The 19,081-nt window shown below is 38.1% G+C and overlaps 1 protein-coding gene across 2 annotated transcripts in view; it reads right to left on the bottom strand.

The window, feature by feature from the left end:
* POC1A (POC1 centriolar protein A) overlaps positions 1-19,081 on the bottom strand; it is a 176,088-nt gene that overhangs the window by 25,746 nt on the left and 131,261 nt on the right. Inside the window, exon 11 of one of the 2 annotated variants that reach the window (XM_027837050.1) lies at positions 2,214-3,114. The exons of the other annotated variant lie outside the window; for it this stretch is intronic. Coding sequence (XP_027692851.1) covers positions 3,085-3,114 — 30 coding nt within the window. The 3' untranslated portion in view covers positions 2,214-3,084. Of the gene's footprint in view, positions 1-2,213; positions 3,115-19,081 lie in introns of those variants that run through there. 2 annotated transcript variants of the gene reach the window in all.

Below are 19,081 nucleotides of genomic sequence, written 5' to 3'. Positions count from 1 at the left end.
GTCAGCCTCACTCTCTCCTCCAGAGTCATCACAGTCCAGTGGCAGGGCAGAGTCAAGATGACTGGTGATGGCCTGAGATGCAGTGGATGACCTTGGTGTCTTCTTTGGCTAACCAAGCTCTAAGCACTCCACAGCACCTGCTTCAGGTGCTTCATGACCATTGAACAAATTGTTCTCATCCATCCATTACACCAGAGGAGTCTTCATATGCTTGGGGAAAACACCCCCTTAACTCACCAACGGGATTGAGACCCCTCAGTTACTTCAACCTAATTTAGCTTGTCTGCCGAAGTGGTTTAGCGGGTTGTGGCCAGTGTGCATGCTACAGCTTCTTGGAGCCACAGGTGAGAGTTAGGTGGATCAAGTGGACACCAAAGGTGGAAAGCACCCCTGAAAAGGGCTTGGTAGCCCTCACACCAGAGATACTAGTCTTCCTTGAACACACCCTACACCTATAGAGGTGTTGGATATCTAGCATACTACTCAATCCCAATGTCCTAAGCAAACTCCAAGACCTTTGAGTATTTGGGTTGCCATTCCAGAAGGATGACTCCTGGAAATCTACCACCACCATGATATTGGAAATGTATCAAAGTTAATGAGATGCAAGTATGTAAAAGACATCTTTGTTACTGCTCAAATAAGAAAGATACACATCAGGTACTGGGTTAGTTTGGGTCACATGCTTATTAGGCAGGATATGAAAAACTGGAATGAATATAGGGAATAGCTACACAGATGATTAAAGATATGGTAAATAGGCCACATTTGGAAAAGGTAAAAAGCCTCAGTTTTCTCATTTGTAAAATGAGGAGGCTGAGCTAGATGGCCTGAGGCCCTTCCTACATCTAGAGCTATAAATTAGAGCTATTTAATGTGGAGGAGGTAAGACCAAGGACTAATTTCATTGCCTTCCAGATCCACGTAGGAGGGAAACACAGAAGGATTTGTATAAAAGGTATACTAATCTGTTGTTTTCCAAACTGAAGAATCTACTACAGACAAAGAAAAAGGCTACACGAAAACAGATTTCAGTTACAAAAGAAATTTTGTAATAAATATGCTGAAGTAGAGTAGAGTGGGCAACTGACAAAGTGTTTAGAATCTCCATGATGGCAGAACTTTGTGGGGATCATACCTTTGGCCACTATTACCTACGGTACTTTGACCTCTTTCAGCATGCCTTTCATCTAATGTGCCTTTCCTGAATAATTTCTCTGTGCTCAATGTCATGCTTACTGCTATGGGAGGTGGAAAAGAAACAGGACATCATCTCAACCTCTCAGGGTATTTATAATGATCTCATTCAAAAGAAAGGATTTGACTCACATGTAGGAAAAAAAAAAAGTTCATGAGACAGGATAAAATCAAGTGCCATAATCTATGGTCAGGAAGAGGTCCATGGGCTGGTCTGGTCAGGAAAGGCTTCCCTGAAGGAATGGGAATTTGACCCAGGCTTTGAAAAAGAGGTTAGATTTAAAATGGCTAGGGGCAGAGGGAGGGGGATAAGGAAGGGAGGACATTCCAGGGAGCAAAGACAGGAATGAATCTGAAGCTGGTGGGGGGACTGAGAATTCCCAGGCTCTGACAGTGGGACATGAAAAGTGAGGGAAGACCAAACCCTACCACAAAGGGCTTCAACTTCCAGGACGAGGGGTTTTGACTTAATCTGAAGGCAACAGAGAATTTCTTGTTCAGGAAAGAGACAGGAAGAAAACTGTTTTCAGAAGGAAAAAGCTGCCCAGGTGTGTGGGGAAGCTTGGAGTAGGGAGATGAGGCCAGAAAACAGGTGTGAGATTGGTAGTGATGGCAGCTGAAATAGCAAGAGTGGGGAATGGAGAATCTGAAAGTAAAAACTGAAAAGATGGCACTCTGCCTGCATTTATCACGTCATTGCGTGAACAACTGATTTGAGAGATCATTAGTTCCTTGAAGGAGGGACCATAAGTGATACAAACTTGTCTCTACCATGCCTAACACAGTATTCTACACACAGTAACTGCTCAGTAACTTGTCAAAATTAAGAAATAGTGAAATTTGGTGGCAAACTGGATGTGAGGGACAAGGGCAGGAAAAGGCAGAGTCAATCATCACTCTAGACCAGAAAAGTTCTTAAAATCTTTATTAGGTCATGCATCCCTCAAGCACTGCCTAGTGAAGCTTACAGATTTCTCAGAATAATGTTTTAAATCTCAAAAACAAAATACATAGAATTATAAAGGAAACCAATTATACTGAAATATAGTTACCAAAATTTAAATAAAAAGTTGATGAGCCCCAGGTTAGAACAGGCTGATTGATGAGAATGAAAAAGAGAACTGAAAAAGAGAAAACAAAACATAGCTGAGGATGTTAAACCAGTTATGATCAATTCCTGGAAATACATTCCAAAGCTAAACATATGACTAGGGAATTATCTGTCCCATCATTCATTTTCCTTCATGCGGTCAACTACAGCTCTGTCAGACAAGCAAAGAATCCGATTAGCATATGGCACCCTACACAATACATTATTAGGCCACAAAACGTAGTTGTGGAGACTCCTTTCCAAGATATCTCTAAGAATAGCTCAGAAACATATTGATCAGGTGTATGGTTGGTTGGCTGTTGTCTTTCATGCTCAAAGAAGACCAAAATAACACCATTACATTGGGGTCAAGGTACAGTGTACCCAACTGTGGCTGATCAGACCAATATGAGCTCCGAAGGCTTTACCACAGATCAGGTAAAAAGAATCCATGTGAGCATTTGGAGTGGAGCTGTCTCTAAATTTATACATTTCACGTTTCTTTTGAGCTACTGTAATTCTGCTTTGCTCTTAGAGCACAGTGCCTTTTTTGATGTAGGCACACTAATGGTTGGCAGTCCTCTGACAGTGTCTTCCATGTCTCACAAGCAATCCCAAAGTTCTTTAGAGAGACTTTAGAGAGACTTCTTCTGACTTCTGAGTGCTTGACTTGTGTGAGTTCTCCATAAAATAGTCTTTTAGGCAAGTTTGGCATTCTAATAACATGGCCAGCTCTGCAGTAGAATTTGAATGCTTGGCAGGGGTCAGCTTGAGCAAGGACCTCAGTGTCGAGTACCTTATCTTGCTAGGAGATCTTCTGAATCCACCTAAGACAATTCAAATGGAAGTGATTCAGTTTCCTGGCATGATGCTGGAATACTGTCCAGGTTTCACAGGCATACAACAGTGATGTCAGACCAACAGCTCTGTAGACCTTTAGTTTCATAATACCTTTCTCTCCCACACTTTCCTTCAGGGTGTCCTAAACACTGAGCTAGCTCTGGCAATGCATAAGTCAACCTCATCATCTATGTGTACATCCTTGGAAAGTATATTGCCAAGGTAAGTTAACTTATCCATAGCATTCAAAATTTCCCCATTTGCTGTTACTGATGGTTCCACATATGGATGGTATAGAGCTGGTTGGTGGAGAAGCTCTATTTTCTTGGTGTTGTCAGGCCAAAATTAGCAGAAAAGGCAGAGAATTGATCAATACTGTGTTGCACCTTAGCCTCATAGGCTGCACTGAATGCACAATTATCTGTGAACAAAAAGTCACACACCAATTCTCCTGCCACTTTAGTTTTAGCTTGTAGCCTTTTCAAGTTAAATAATTTACCATCAGTGCAATAGCTGACCTCAATGCCCTGTTCGTCCTCATTGAAGGCATCCAACAACATGGCTGAAAACATCATGCTAAACAGCATGTGAGCAAGCACAAAGCCCTGCTTTATTCCATTGGTGACTGAGAAAGCATAAGCATATAGTCCATTATCCAGAACCCATGCAAGCATGTTGTTGTGAAAGTGGTATATAATACTGATGAACTTCTCCAGGCAACCAAATTTTACCAAGATCTTCCACAAGACCTCATGACTGACAGTATCAAAGGCCTCGGTCAAATCAACGGACATTGTGTACAGACCTCTGTTCTGTTCCTAGTATTTCTCCTGGAGTTGCTGGGTAGCAAACACCATATCAGCCATTCCTCAGCCCTTTCTGAAGCCATACTGACTCTCAGGTAGATGACCAGCTTCCAGGTGAAGGATCAGCCTGTTAAGAAGCACTCTAGCAAGAATCTTAGCAGCAATGACAAAGAGAGAGACCCAAATGTCATTGTCACAGGACAGCCTATTTCCCTTTCCTTTACAAAGATGGACAATGGAGGCATCCTTGAACTCCTGCAAGGATCACCTCCTCTTACCACATAACCTGGATAATTTCAGTCAGCTTTTATAGGAGCAGTGGATCCCTTGCCTCAAAATTCTTAGCTGGAATGGAATCAGCACACAAGAGAAGCCCAATGACATTCGAAATCTGTTCTTCAGTTGGAAGTTTGGTTAGAGAAGGATTGACTTCAACCTGAGGTAAATTAAATGGTCAATAGCTTTAGCATTGGTTGATGATGGTTGGTTGAGAACACTACGGAAATGTTCAGCCCATCTCTCCAGGAGCATGTCTTTATCACTAATCAATGTGGCTCTATGAGCACTGAGCAGTTGATATGCACCATAGGTTTTGGCCCATAAATAGTCTTCAAGGCATCATAAAAGCACTTTGGATTGTTACTATCAATGTAAAACTAAATTTCACCTGCCTTCTTACTGAGCCAAGAATCCTGCATCTCTCTAAGCTTCACTTGCACTTTACTTTTGATGTAGTTAAATGCTGCCTTCTTAGAGAAAGACAAACTATCCTGCTGGTAAATCCTGTGGAGTTCTTGTTTTTTGTTTAGTAGCTTCTGAATTTCCCCATCATTTTCATCAAACTAGTAATGATGTTTGTGAATGTTCTGGCACAGATGATTAAATGCAGTGTTGTAAACCAAATCTCTAAAAACGTCCCACTCCACTGTTGCCAACTGTATGTTGGCTCAGCTTTCCCCCCAAGTTAGGAACAAATTGTTGACCTGGAGAAAAACTAATCCATTGACAGTACATCTTCTGGTAGCTGTCTTGACTTGGGGCCACTGCTTTTGTTGAATGCGAATGTTTAGCTCGGAGAGGATATATCTACGATGGGTACAGCACTCTACACCACACACTATCTTTATCACTCTCACATACTATCTGTCTCTTTTCCTTACATTGACATAGTCTATTGAATGCCAATGTTTACTGTGAGGGTGTATCCATGAAGTTTTATTGCATTTAGGTAAACAGAAGACAGTGCTGGTGATGAGAAGGTCACGAGATTCACAAGTCTTCAGTAATAAGTGACTACTGCTATTTCTATTTCCTACTCCATTCCTCCCAAGGAATCCCTGCCGTGTGTGGTAGACTGTTATTAAAGTCACCAAGAATTAGAAGCTTGTCAACAAAAACTCATTATCTGACAAAAACTGCTGGGAAAATGGGAAAACAGTATGGCAGAAACTAAATATAGACCAACATCTCATACTGTATACTAGATAAGGTCAAAATGGGTATATGATTCACACATAAAGGGTGATACAATAACTATTCCACGTTCTCCTTATTTGCTTATCTGTCAGATCTATGGATAAAGGAAGAATTTAGGACCAAAAAAATATAAACATTACAAAATGTAAAATAGATCATTTTCATTATATAAAATTTAAAAGTTTTTAAAGCACAAACAAAACCAATGCAACCAAAACTAAAAGGAAAGCAGACAACTGAAGAAAAAAATTTTTTTTTTACAGCAAGTGTCTCTGGATAAAGGCCTCATTTCTCAAATATATATATAGAACTCAGTTCTGAGTCATATTTATATAAGAATACAAGTCATTCCCCAATTGATAAAATGGTCAAAGGATGTGAATAGGCAGTTTTCAGACAAAGAAATCAAAGCTATTTATAACCATATGAAAAAATGCTCTAAATCCCACTGATTAGAGAAATGCAAATTAAAACAAATATGAGGTACCACCTCACACCTGTCAGATTGACTAATACGACAAAAAAGGAAAATGATGGATGTTGGAGGGGATGTGGGAAAACTAAGACACTAATGCACTGTTGGTGGAGTTGTGAACTGATCCAATCATTCTGGAGAACAATTTGGAACTATGCCCAAAAGGCTATAAAACTGTGCATACTCTTTGATCCAGCAATATCACTACTAGCTCTATACCCAAAAATATATTAAAAATTTTTTCCCCAAAAATATATTAAAAAAAGGGAAAAAGATCTATTTGTACAAAAATGTTTATAGCAGCTCTTTTTGTGGTGCCTAGGAATTGGAAATCCAAGGGATGTCCAGCAACTGGGGAATGGCTAAACAAACTGGTACCTCAGAATTGTTTTACTTTGCATTTCTCTAATCAATAGCGATTTCAAGCATTTTTTTCCACATGATTATAGATAGATTTGATTGCTTTGAAAATTGCCTGTTTGTATCCTTTGACCATTTTATCAAATGGGGAATGACTTGAATACTTATAATAAATTTGACTCAGTTCTCTATATATTTGAGAAATGAGGCCTTTATCAGAGACACTTGCTGTAAAAATTGTTTCCCAGCTTTCTGCTTTCCTTCTAATCTTGGTGGCTATCTATAATCACATGAAAAAAATGCTCTAAATCACTACTGACTAGAGAAATGCAAATTAAAACAAATCTGAGGTACTATCTCATACTTATTGGATAAGCTAATATGACAGAAAAAGAATGTTGGAGGGTATGTGGGAAAACTGGAACACTAATGTACTGCTGGTGGAGTTGTCAACTGTCCCAACCATTCTGAAGAGCAATTTGGAACTATGCCCAAAGGGCTATAAAACTGTACATGCGCTTTGATCCAATAATATCACTATTAGGTCCATATCCCAAAGAGATTTTTTTTTTAAAAAAGGGAAAAGGATCTATTTGTACAAAAATATTTATAGTGGCTCTTTCTGTGGTGGCAAAGAATTGGAAATTAAAGGGATGCCCATCAATTGGGGAATGGCTGAACAAGTTGTGGTATATGAATGTAATAGAATACTACTGTGCTATAAGAAATAACTAGCAGGCAGATTTCAGAACCTGAAAAGACTTATATGAACTGATGCAAAGGGAAAAGAGCAGAACCAGGATGATCAACTATGAATGACTTAGCTAATCTCAGCAATACAATGATCTAAGACAATTCCAAAGGACTCATGATGAAAAATGCCATCCATATCTAGAGAAAGAACTGATCTGGAGTCTGAATGCAGGTCCTAGCACACTATTTTTCACTATATATTTTTCAAGTTTTTTTTTCTTTTGGTTTGTTCTTTCAAAACACAGCTAATGTGGACATGTTTTAAATGACTATACATATATAAGCTATATCAAATTGTTTACTGTCTTGGGGGGGAGGTGAGAGAGGAAGGGAGAATATTTGAAACTCAAAACTTTTAAAAACCAAATTTTAAAAACTGTCTTTAAATGTAATTGGGGAAAAATGAAATATTAAAAAAACATAAAAGAGAAGGAAAAAAAGCATTAAAAAGGCTGCTCAGACACCTTGGGGGCTGCCAAATCCCACTGCTCCTTCAGTCCAGTGAGAAGATGATAATATTGGCCCGGGCCACCTGTATGCAGGGTTGTGACCACAGCTCCCAGTATCCTCATCTGCAGCTTTGTCACTTGCCTTTCACCACAGGGCTTTGAGACAGGTAAAAATGGTAAAATGGTAAGGGAGATGTTTTTTGACTTGTGCATAAATTGGATTAAATGAGGCAGAGTTGGCACAAATTGTTTTCATCTGTCCATTTCTCCTGGGGGAAGTCTTCACATACTTGGTTTGAGGCCTGTCAGTTACCTTATACCTGGTTTAGCCTGTCTACTGGAAGTTTACCAGGGTGTGGCCATAGTGTGTCCTACAGCTTCTTGGAATCACAGGTGAAAGTTGGGTGGCAGGTGGATAGCATAGGTGGAAAGCAGCCCTGGAAAGGGTCCAGCAGTTTTCAGACCAGAGGTACTAATCTTTCCTAAGCACCTATATACTCCAATCAGGGGCATAATCCATGTATAACTACCTGAAGGCAAAGGGCCCAATATGCTCAGGATCTGGGATTAATACAACAAAGGCTTCACAGCAATGGGCCACTGTGTCAGCAATTTAAAAATCAGTGACATTAAATCTTCTTTAACCTTCAAAAGTCAGCTGATATTTTTCAGGGAAAGACCTTCAAAGGACTATCAAAGGCAACCAAAAGCCAAAATCTTCAAAAAGATTCCAAATGACTATCCTCAAAGGACTAAAAAACTATGCATACCCTTTGACCTAGCAATATAGCCACTAGGTCTTTGTCCCAAAGAGATTTAAAAAAAAAAAGGAAAAGGAAAAGAACTCATATGTACAAAAACATTTATAGTAGCTCTTTGTGTGGTGGCAAAGAAATGGAAATTGAGGGGAAGCCCATTAGTTGGGCAGATGCTGAACAAGTTGTGATGTGTGATTGTGATGGAATACTATCGTGCTATAAGAAAGGACTGAGGGGATAGGTTCAGAAAACCTGAGGAGACTTGCATGACTTGATGCAAGGTGAAGTGAGCAGAACTTGGAGAACATCGTACACAGTAACAGCAATATTGTAATGATGTTGTTTGTCCTATGTTTAGAAGAGGACCAACGACATCACCGGGTAATATCCTAACTTGTACATGAGTTGGGTTCAAGTTGTGCAAAGGCGTCAGCCTCGCTCTCTTCCAGTCATCGAAGTCCAGTGGCAAGACAAAACTCAAGATGACTGACAATGGCCTAGGCTGCAGTGGTTGACCTTGGCATAGTCGATGCCTGACCAAGGTCTGAGTGTTCCATAGCACCTGCTTCAGCCTCCTTCAGAGCTGTTGGAACAAACTGTTCTTATTCACCTATTCTACCAGAGGAAGTCCTTATATGCTTGGGTAGACATCACTCTAACTCACTGATGGGTTTGAGACCTGTCGATTACTTTCAACCTGATTTAGCCCACCTGCTGAGACAGTTTTACCTGGGTGCAGACGCTAAGCATGCTACAGCTTCTTGGAGCCACAGGTGAATAAAATGAGCTAAATAAAAAATTAGTCCAGTATTTTTTTTTATTGTAATGATAATCAACTGTGAGAGATTTAGCTACTCTGGTCAATACAATGATCCACTACAATTCCAAAGGACTCAGAATGAAAAATGCTGTCTACCTCCAGAGAAATGATGAACTCTGAGTGTGAAGTGAAGCAAATTTTCTTTCACTTTATTTTTCTTACTTCCCCCCCTGCCCCCACAACATGGCTAATATGAAAATGTTTTGCATGACTTCATATGTATAATGTGTATCATATTTCTTGCCTTCTGAATGGGTAGGGGAGGGCTGGAGGAAGAGAATTTGGAAATGAAAATAAAATTTTTTTTTAAAAAGATTCCAATCAACGACAGAAGTAATGACACAATGAAAAAGAAGAATCTGCTGGACAAGCAGAGAAAAGAAAGGAAGAGACGAGATTAATCATAAAAAATACACTTGCAAAACATTAAAAAAATTATCAAGAAAATGCATGAAGAGAATGAGAGCTGGATTTCTTTAAGACATCTTCTGATAGAAATCAATGGCACATGGCTAGGGTCTGCAGTGCCTGGGCCAAGAGAGCCCGCCAAATAACCTCCCTTAGGAGTCCTAGTGCTAGAACTCCCCCCTCACCCCCGCAGTGAACAGGCTAGGCAAATATAGTTGCAGCAACAAACACTAAGAATCAGGAACAAGAAAAACAAAAGCAAAGATTTCAATTTCAGCAGATGAGAGAGCAAAGGAAATATTACAGTAACCTGCAGAGACCATTCTAGGCTGTGTTTCTTTAAGAACTAATTAATAACTAAATGTGTATGAAATGCAGGCCAGTCTCCCTTCGACGGAAGATAAAAGGGTTGGAGAAACTCCTGTCTACCGTGATTTATGAGTGAGAATGAAATATTCCTTAAAAGAAGAAAAACTTCAAAAAATGGAAAAGAACAAAAGAAGGAAGAAGATAATCCAAACCTTCGCCAGAGTTTGGTGCATAGATGAATGAATGTGGCAGAGAAAGAAGGGAGAATTATAATAACAATTGGCAACAAAAAGTGCTTTTACATACTTGATCTCACTTGCTCTGAGCAACAACCCTATAAGAAAAGTACTACTCAAATTCAAATAATTCTAAAAAAACTAATTGATTTGTATTTTCCCTTGAAGGATATAGATTCATAAACCATTCATGCCCATCCATCCTATGTGATCTTGTCCAGGTCCTCCTGGAAGGTGGTCTACAAGGAGTCCACCCAAAGTGCTGGAAGTATTTTTCACTTTCCTCTGGACCTTGAGTCAGGAAGACCTGAATTCAAATGTGATTTCAGATATTCACTAGTTACATGATCCTGGGCAAGTCACAACTTCTGTTTGCTTCAATTTCTTCTTCTGTAAAATGGAAATAAACAGCACTTACCCCCCAGAATTGTTGTGAAGATCAAGTGTGATAATAATTGGAAAGTGCTTTAGCACAGTGCCTGGCCACATAGTAGGTGCTATATCTTAGCTATTACTGCTTTTACTATTAACTATTATCTTGATATCCCAGGTACCAGCGGAGAATTCAGACAGGCCACTGCCACATAACTAGATCATCTTATTTTCTTATTATACAGTTTCCTAATGACATAATCTACCCCTGTTTTTCTTCAAATTCTATCAAGTGAGATCACTATAAAGAACTTAGCACAGTGCACACAGTAAGTACTATATAAATGTTATTATTATTCCAAGTTCTCACTGGCTATATGTTGCAGGCTCTTCACGTCCACTGTGCACTTTCGTACTGCCTTCTGTGTGAAACTCATTATCCACTGAAACTCATTATGGCACTGAGGTTCAGAGAGGGGAGTGACTTCACACAGCTGGTGCCTTCATCAGACTGGTATAAGCACAGGGAATAGTGGTGATAAGGAACTTCCATTACCTAGATACATGCCAGAGGTTTCTCTTCGTTGTCTCTGATCTCATCTCAGTATGAGCACATCCTCTCATGGTGCTGAATGCAAACCACCTAAATCCCTCATAATATCCTTGCGGTCAAGATGGAAAGAGGTTTGAACAGGATTCTTAATCATTTTTATGTCATGGACCCCTTTGGCAGTTGCGTGAAGCCTATAGATTCCTTTTAAGGATAATGTTTTTAAATGTACAAAATAAAATACAGAATTACAATGGAAGTTAATTTTATTGAAATGCAGTTATCAAAATATTTTATATAAAAAAAAAGAAGTCAATGGATACCAGGTTAAGAACCCCCAAGTCAGATGGATTTGTAATGAGTTAAATGCTCAGACACTATAATCTCTTTCTGACCAGTTGTCCAATCCCTTTACCGTCTCTGGGCTGAGAGCTCCCAAAGCTTCTGCTGGGGCTGTCATAGCCACCTCTGTCATAGCCATACCGCCCACTGATGATGTTGCCACTGCGTGTGCTCGTGTAACAGATCTCTCTTTCCAACCTCCTAAGTTGTCGTGGGCTGGAAAAACGCCCTCCCTAAACTTTTATTGCCTTTGCTGTTCCAGAATTTGATTCATGGAGTTATTTTAAAGTTGTTTGAAGGGGGAATGTTGGGAAAGTTTGGCTGTAGTGTTTCCCCTACTCTGCCATCTTGGTTCTGTCCTCAGTATTCTCTTCTTCAGACTCAACATCACCCATACATGAAGCCAATCCTTATATGATATGGTTGAGGGTTACTCTCCTCTGTACGTGCTCCATCTTATCAGTGTCACCTTTTTATAAGATTGTTAAGTATTGTCAGGGCAGAGCCTATATCTAATCTAAACTTTGTAGTTCCTCCAATGCCTAGTAGAGTGTCCACCATCCATTTAGCACTTAATTAAGTGAATTGAGGTAATATAAACACAACATTCCAGATGTGATCAAACAAGGGACATATAAAGCGAACTATAATAAGCTCAACACTATCTTTTTTTTTAAAATGCCATTTAAAATTCTATTAGCAGTCTACTTAGCCTACAAGTCTTTTTCACTAGAACTAGTGTCTAGCTATATCTCTCCCATTGTATACTTTACAGCTGATGTTTTTAACCTGATAAAGACTTAATCTTTATCACTATTGTATTTCATTTTCTTGGATTCAACTCGTTCTGGGTGCCATAATGGCCTAAAGTGCTGGGGTCAGAAAGACCTGAATTCAAATATGGCCTCCAATACTTACTAACTGTGTGATCCTGGGCAAGTCACTTCACCTCTATCTGCCTCAGTTTTCTCATCTGTAAAATGAGGATGATAATAATAGCATCTATCTCCCAGGGTTGTTGTGATGAACACATGAAATAAAATACATAATGCACTTTGCAAAGCCCTGTATAAATGCTAGCTTTTAAAATCATCATCATCGTCATCATTTTTTGAGTCATTTCTCTCATCTAGTGTTCTCAACTTTGTGTCATCTGATAATCTGATAAGCATGCTATCTTCGCTTTCACCAAGTAATTGAGAAAAGTATTGAGAATAGGAACAGGAACAGTCCTGTGGTACTATGCTAAAGGCCTCTATCCAGAGCAGAATGGGCCCTCAGCCAACTAGTCCAATCCGACCAAAATCCTTTGGCTCTATAGAATGATTTGATTTATCTGAGATCATGATTACTGCCCCTGCCTTTTTCACTTTAGCCGAGGCATAAGAGATTCTGCTCCAGTGCCTTATTTTAACTGTGATTGTCTTTCTGTTTCAAATGTGTTATAAACAATATATTGTTGGATTCTAGTTTCTAATCCATTCTGCTGTCTGCTTCCACTTTATGGGCAAGTTCATTCCATTCACATTCACAGTTATTTACCATTTATTTGTCTCCATCCTATTTTCTTCTGTTTATTCTTCTCTTTTCTTACCCTGTCCTTCCTCAAAAGTCTGTTTTGCTTCTGACTATTGCCTCTGTTAATCTGCCATCCCTCTTATCACCCCTCTCCTATCCCTTTCTTTTATTTCTCTTCCCCTCTTACTTCCCCAATGGGTAAGCCAGTGTATATGTATTCATTCTTCCCTCTTTCAACTAGTTCAGATGAGTGAGGTTCAAGTGTCTCTCCCCATTCCATTTTCCTCTTTACCGTGAAAGTTTTTCCTTGTATACCTTTTATGTGACATAATTTTCCCCATTTTCGTCTCCCCCCCCAATACATCCTTCATTTTCACCCTTAAATTTTATTTTTGGAGTTCATACCAACATAATTGACTCGTCTCTATGCCTTTTGTTAAAAGCAAAAGTAGACCTAATTAAAAGAGATAATGAAGGAAATAACAATTTGCTAAAAGGTATCATAGACGATGAAACAATAACAATACTAAACATATTATTCACCAAATGGCATAACATCCAAATTCTTAAAGAAAAAGTTAAATGAGTTACAGAAGGTAAAAACTATACCAGCGGAGGACCTCAACTTTCCCCTCTCAGGACTAGATAAATGTAACCATAAAATAAATAAGAAGGAAGTTAAGGAGATGAATAAAATTTTAGAAAAGTTAGATACGATATACCTCTGGAGAAAAATAAATAGGAATAAAAAGGAGTATGCTCTTTTCTCAGCTGTACATGGCATCTTCACAAAAACTGACCATATACTAGGGCATTAAAAACCTCACAAAGAAAAACATAAATGTGAAATGTACCCCTTTGAGACCCAAACACAATAAAAATTACATTCAATAAAGGTACTTGGAAACATAGACCAAAAAATTGGAAATGAAATAATCCAATTGTAAAGAATGTGTAGGTCAAAGAACAAATCATAGGAATAATCAATAATTTCATAAAAGAGAAAGACAACAATGAGACAACATACCAAAATTCATGGGAAGCAGCCAAAGCAGTACTTAGGGGAAAATTTATATCTCTAAATGCTTAGATCAATAAAAAAGAGAAAGAACAGGTCGATGAATTGGGCATGCAACTAAAAAAAACCTACAAAAAAATTACAAATCTCCAAATAAACATAAAAATACAAATTCAGACAAAGGAGAGGTAAAAAAAAAATGACAGTAAAAAACAACAACAACAATGAACTAACAAATAAAACTAGGAACTAGCTTTGTGGGGGGAAAATACACTACAAAACAGATAAACCATTGGTTAATTTGATTTTAAAAAAGAAAAAAATCAAATTACTAGTATCAAAAATGAAAAGGGTGAATTCACCACCAAAGAAGATGAAATCAAAGCAATTATTAGGTACTATTTTGCCTAATTATATGCTGATAAAGCTACTTAGGTGAAATGGATGAATATTTACAAACATATAAATTTCTCAGATTAACAGAAGAGGAAATTTAATACTTAAATAGAACTATTTTAGAAGAAGAAATTCAACAAGCCACCAATGAATGCCCTAAGAATAAATCCCCAGGACCATATGGATTTACAAGTAAATTCTACCAAGCATCCAAAGAACAATTAATTCCTATTAAATCAACTATTTGAAAAAATAAATAAAGGAGTCCAACCAAATTCCATCTATGACACAAATAAGTTCTTGATACCTAAACCAGGGCAAAAACAGAGAAAGAAAACTATAGACCAATTTCCCTGATGAATACTGATGGAAATTTTTAAATAAAATACTAGCAAGGAGATTACAGCAGTAAATCACAAAGATCATACACTACGACCAGGTAGGATTAATATCTGGAATATGGGGCTGGTTCAATATTTGGAAAACTATAGCATAACCGACCATATCAATAAAAATCATATGATTATCTCAGTAGATGCAAAAAAAAAGCTTTTGACAAAATACAACACCTATTCCTGTTAAAAACACTACAAAGCATAGGAATAAATGAAACCTTTCTTAAAACGATTAGCAGTATTTATCTAAAACCAAGAGCAAGCATTATCTGCAATGGAGATAAGTTAGAAGGCTTCCCATTAAGATTAAGGGTGAAGCAAGGATGTCCATTATCACCACTATACTTCAATACTATACTAGAAATACTACCTATAACAATAAGAGAATAAAAAGAAATTGAGGGAATAAGAACAGGCTACAAGGAAACAAAACTATCACTCTTCGAAGATGATATGATGATATGCTTAGAGAACCAACGATAGAACTGAAACAACAATTTCAGCAAAGTTGCAGGGTACAAAGTAAACTCACATAAGTCATCAGCATTTCTATATATTACCAACAAAGTGCAGAAGGAATAGATAGAAGGAGAAATTCCATTTAAAGTAACTGCAGATAACATAAAATACTTGGGAGTCCACCTGACAAGACAAACCCAGAAACTATGTAAACGCAATTACAAAACACTTTTGACACAAAGACATCTAAACAATTGGAGAAAAATTAATTGCTCATAGGCAGGCCAAGCTAATATAATAAAAAAATGACAATTCTACCTAAATTAACTGACTTATATAGCACCATACCAATTAAATATGAAAATTTTATTTTATAGAGCTAGAAGAAAAAATAAAATTTATCTGGAATAACAAAAGGTCAAGAATATCAAGGGAATCAATGGCAAAAAAAAAATGTGAAGGCAACCTAGCAGAATCAAATTTCAAACTATATTACAAAGCTGTAATCATCAAAACAATCTAGCACTAGCTAAGAAGTAAGAGTGGTTGATCAGTGGAATAAATTAGGTACACTATATACAGTGGTAAATGACCACAGTAATCTAGCATTTGATAAACCCAACGATCCAAGTTTTGGGGACAAAAATTCACTATATGACAAAAATTGCAGGGAAAACTGGAAAACAGTTTGGCAGTAATTAGGATAGACCAACATTACACTGTATACCAACATACAGTTAAAATGGGTATATGATTTAGACATAGAGGGTGACAGCATAAGCAAATTAGGGGGAGCATGTAATATTTTTAACCTGTCTGATTTATGGGTAAGGGAAGAATTTATGACCAAACAAGAGACAGAAAAGACTGCACAAAGGAAAGCGGTAATTTTGATTACGTAAAATTAAAAAGGTTTTGCACAAACAAAACAATGTAGTCAAGATTGAGAGGGAAACAAGAAACTGGGTAAAAAAAAATTACGGCAAGTTTCTATGATAAAGACCTCATTTCTCAAATATATAAAGAATTGAGTCTAATTTATAAGAATGCAAGCCTTTCCCCAATTGATAAATAGTCAAAGGATATGAACAGGCAGTTTTCAGAGGAAGAAATCAAACAGTCATACGAAAAAAATGCTCTAAATCACTACTGATTAGAGAAATCCACAATTAAAACAACTCTGAAGTACCACCTTACTTCTATCATATTGGCTTGTATGACAGAAAAAGAAAAAGAAAATGACAAACATTGGAGAGGAGGTGGAAAAACTGGAACATGAATGCACTGCTGGTGGAGCTGTGAACTGATCCAACAATTCTAGAGAGCAATTTGGAACTAGGCCCAAAGGGCTTTAAAACTATGCATACCCTTTGTTCCAACAATACCACTAGGAGGCCTGAAAGACAAAAAGTTCAAAGAAAAAGGGTAAAGTACTGATACGTACAAAATTATTTATAGCAGCCTTTTTTTGGTGGCAAGTCACAAAATAAGGGGATGCCCATCAATTGGGGAATGGCTAAATAAGTTGTAGTACATGATTGTGAGGGAGTATTACTGAGCTGTAAGAAATGATGACCGGGATAGTTTCAGAAAAACCCGGGAAGACTTGTATGAAGTAAGGCAAAGTGAAGTGAGCAGGCCTGGAGAACATTCTACACAGTAACAGCAATATTGTAACAATGATCCACTGTGAAAGACTCAACCCCTCTAATAAATGCAATGATCCAAAGCAACTTCCAAATGACTCATGAAAAATTCTATCCACTTCCAGAGAGAAAGAACTGATAAACTTTTCACTTACTTTATTTTTTATTGGGCAACATGGCTAATATGGAATTATGTTTTGCATTACTTCCCAAGTATAATTGATATCACATTGCTTGCCTTTTCAATGGGTCAAGGAGGGGCTGGAGGGAGGTAATTTGGAACTCAAATTTTTAAAAATGAATGTTAAAATAAAGTATAATTATTTAAAAAGAAAGAGAAAAGACTGGTAGGAGTGGAGGTGGCACATGCAAATGGTCTTCAATGACTGGACAGCTGAAAAATCTATTTTTTCTTTGGTGCCAGAGGATAGAACTAGGAGTAATGGGTGGAAGTAGCAAAGAGGTAGAATTTGGCTCCATGTGAGGAAAAGCTCCCTGCTAATCAGGCTTGGACCAGAAGAACCAGATGCACCTTGGGAGTACTGAGCTCCTGATTTTCTCTAAGGTTTTCAAGCAGAAGCTTAGTGACCACTTGTTGTCTAGCATGTTCTAGAGAGGATTTATGCTGTAGCTAAGAGCTGGCCTACATAACTCCTGAGGCCTTTCCATCTCTGAGATTCTACAACAGGAAAAACTGTCAATAGCCTCGGAAGAGTTGGGAGGAGGAGGAGACTTTTCAAAAGAAAGAAAAATCATTTCCTACACTAAGAAAAGCATATATCCAGTCCCTGTCCCTTCATTTTACACATATAAAAGTATGTCCATATTGTCTCTCCCGATATAACAACATTTATATAGTGCTTACTATGTGCCAGGCACTGCACTAAGTGCTTTACAATGATCTCATTGGATCCTCACATCAACCCTAGGATGTAGGTGAAGGTGCTGTTACTTATGCTTATTTACAGATGAGGAAACTGAGGTGAACAGAGGTGAAGTGCCTGGCCCAGGGTGATACAGCTAGTGAGGAAGGCTGAATTTGAATTCAAGTCCTCTTGATTTGGTCCAGGTGTTCTGTTCACTGTGGTGCCACCTCACCACCATGTGCGCGTGTACGCTCCTGGAGAGCAAGGACTACTTTCGGTTTGGTGTTCCTAGTACCTAGCACAGTGCCAGACTTGTGAGAGACCCATAAGAAAAGCTGGCTCATTAGCGGATTTTCTCCAGGGTCAAGCTTGGTTATAAATATCCAGCATTCAGTTTCTGCCTTTTGTTCTTTTTATTTATAATGGTGCAGTCATTGTGTGTATTGTTTGATTCTGTTCATTTAAGACTGTCCTGGCTTCTCTTCCCAGAATTCTTTAGACTTGTCTCCCTTACACACAGCTCAATGCTTCCTCCTACATGAAGCTTCTCCAGACTGGCCCAGTTTCCAGAGCCTTCCCTGCTTCCCCAAGCTACTTTATATTCATTTTGTATCTAGCATCATCTCTGCCAAAGGAATGTCAGTTCCCTGAAGGCAGGGGCTGTTCTAGTTTTGTCTTTGTCTCTCTGGCACTTTAACAAAGTGCCCGACACAATGCAAGTGTGTAATAAATGCTTGTTCATCAATTCATTGTTTCTTGCAGCGTAGTAACAATCCAAGACACTCGTGTGCCACAATTTATTTAGCTATTCCCTAATCAAGGGTTATCTATTGTGTTTCCAATTCTATGCTACTATGAAAAGTGAAAAAGCAAGGATTTTTCAAGACATTTCTCAAGTTCCTTATACCAGAATCAAAGGCTGTATTTTTAATCCTTCCTCTCCACTCCCCACATCCTGCCCCCTCCCCCTTTCCCTTCCCTATATATTGTTATGAACTCCGTGAAATGAGCTTTTTATCTCCTATGAACTGGACCCTTCTGTTTCTGTTTCAGATTATCTCAGGAATATAGGATTTCTTCAACATTTTCACTTTTTTTACCCTGGGTATCCCCCCCTTTCCTGGTCTCTACTGAAGATAAGGTACCCTTTGGAAGTATATGAAACATTCTTTTTTTTTTTTAATCTAAGAAAATTGTGGGGTTTAAATTTTTTTTTATTAATTTATTTTTAGTTTTCAACAATCACTTCCATAAGCTTTTGAGTTTTAAATTTTTCTCCCCCTCCCTCCCCAGGATGGCATGCAATCTGATATAGGCTATACATATACATTCCAATCAAACATATTTTCACATTAGTCATGTTGTAAGGAAGAATAAGAACCAATAGGAGGAACCACAAGAAAGAGGAAACAAAGCAGAAGAAAAAAAAAGAGCAAATAGTATGCTTCGATCTGCATTCAAACTCCATAGTTTTTTCTCTGGATGTGGATAGCATTTTCCATCATGAAACTTTTGGAGATGCCTTAGATCCTTGCATTGCTA

Source organism: Vombatus ursinus, unplaced genomic scaffold, assembly GCF_900497805.2.
Source record: "Vombatus ursinus unplaced genomic scaffold, bare-nosed wombat genome assembly UNPS02014820.1, whole genome shotgun sequence".
Classification (NCBI taxonomy): Eukaryota; Metazoa; Chordata; class Mammalia; order Diprotodontia; family Vombatidae; genus Vombatus; species Vombatus ursinus.
This window is presented reverse-complemented; position numbering and strand designations above follow the sequence as displayed.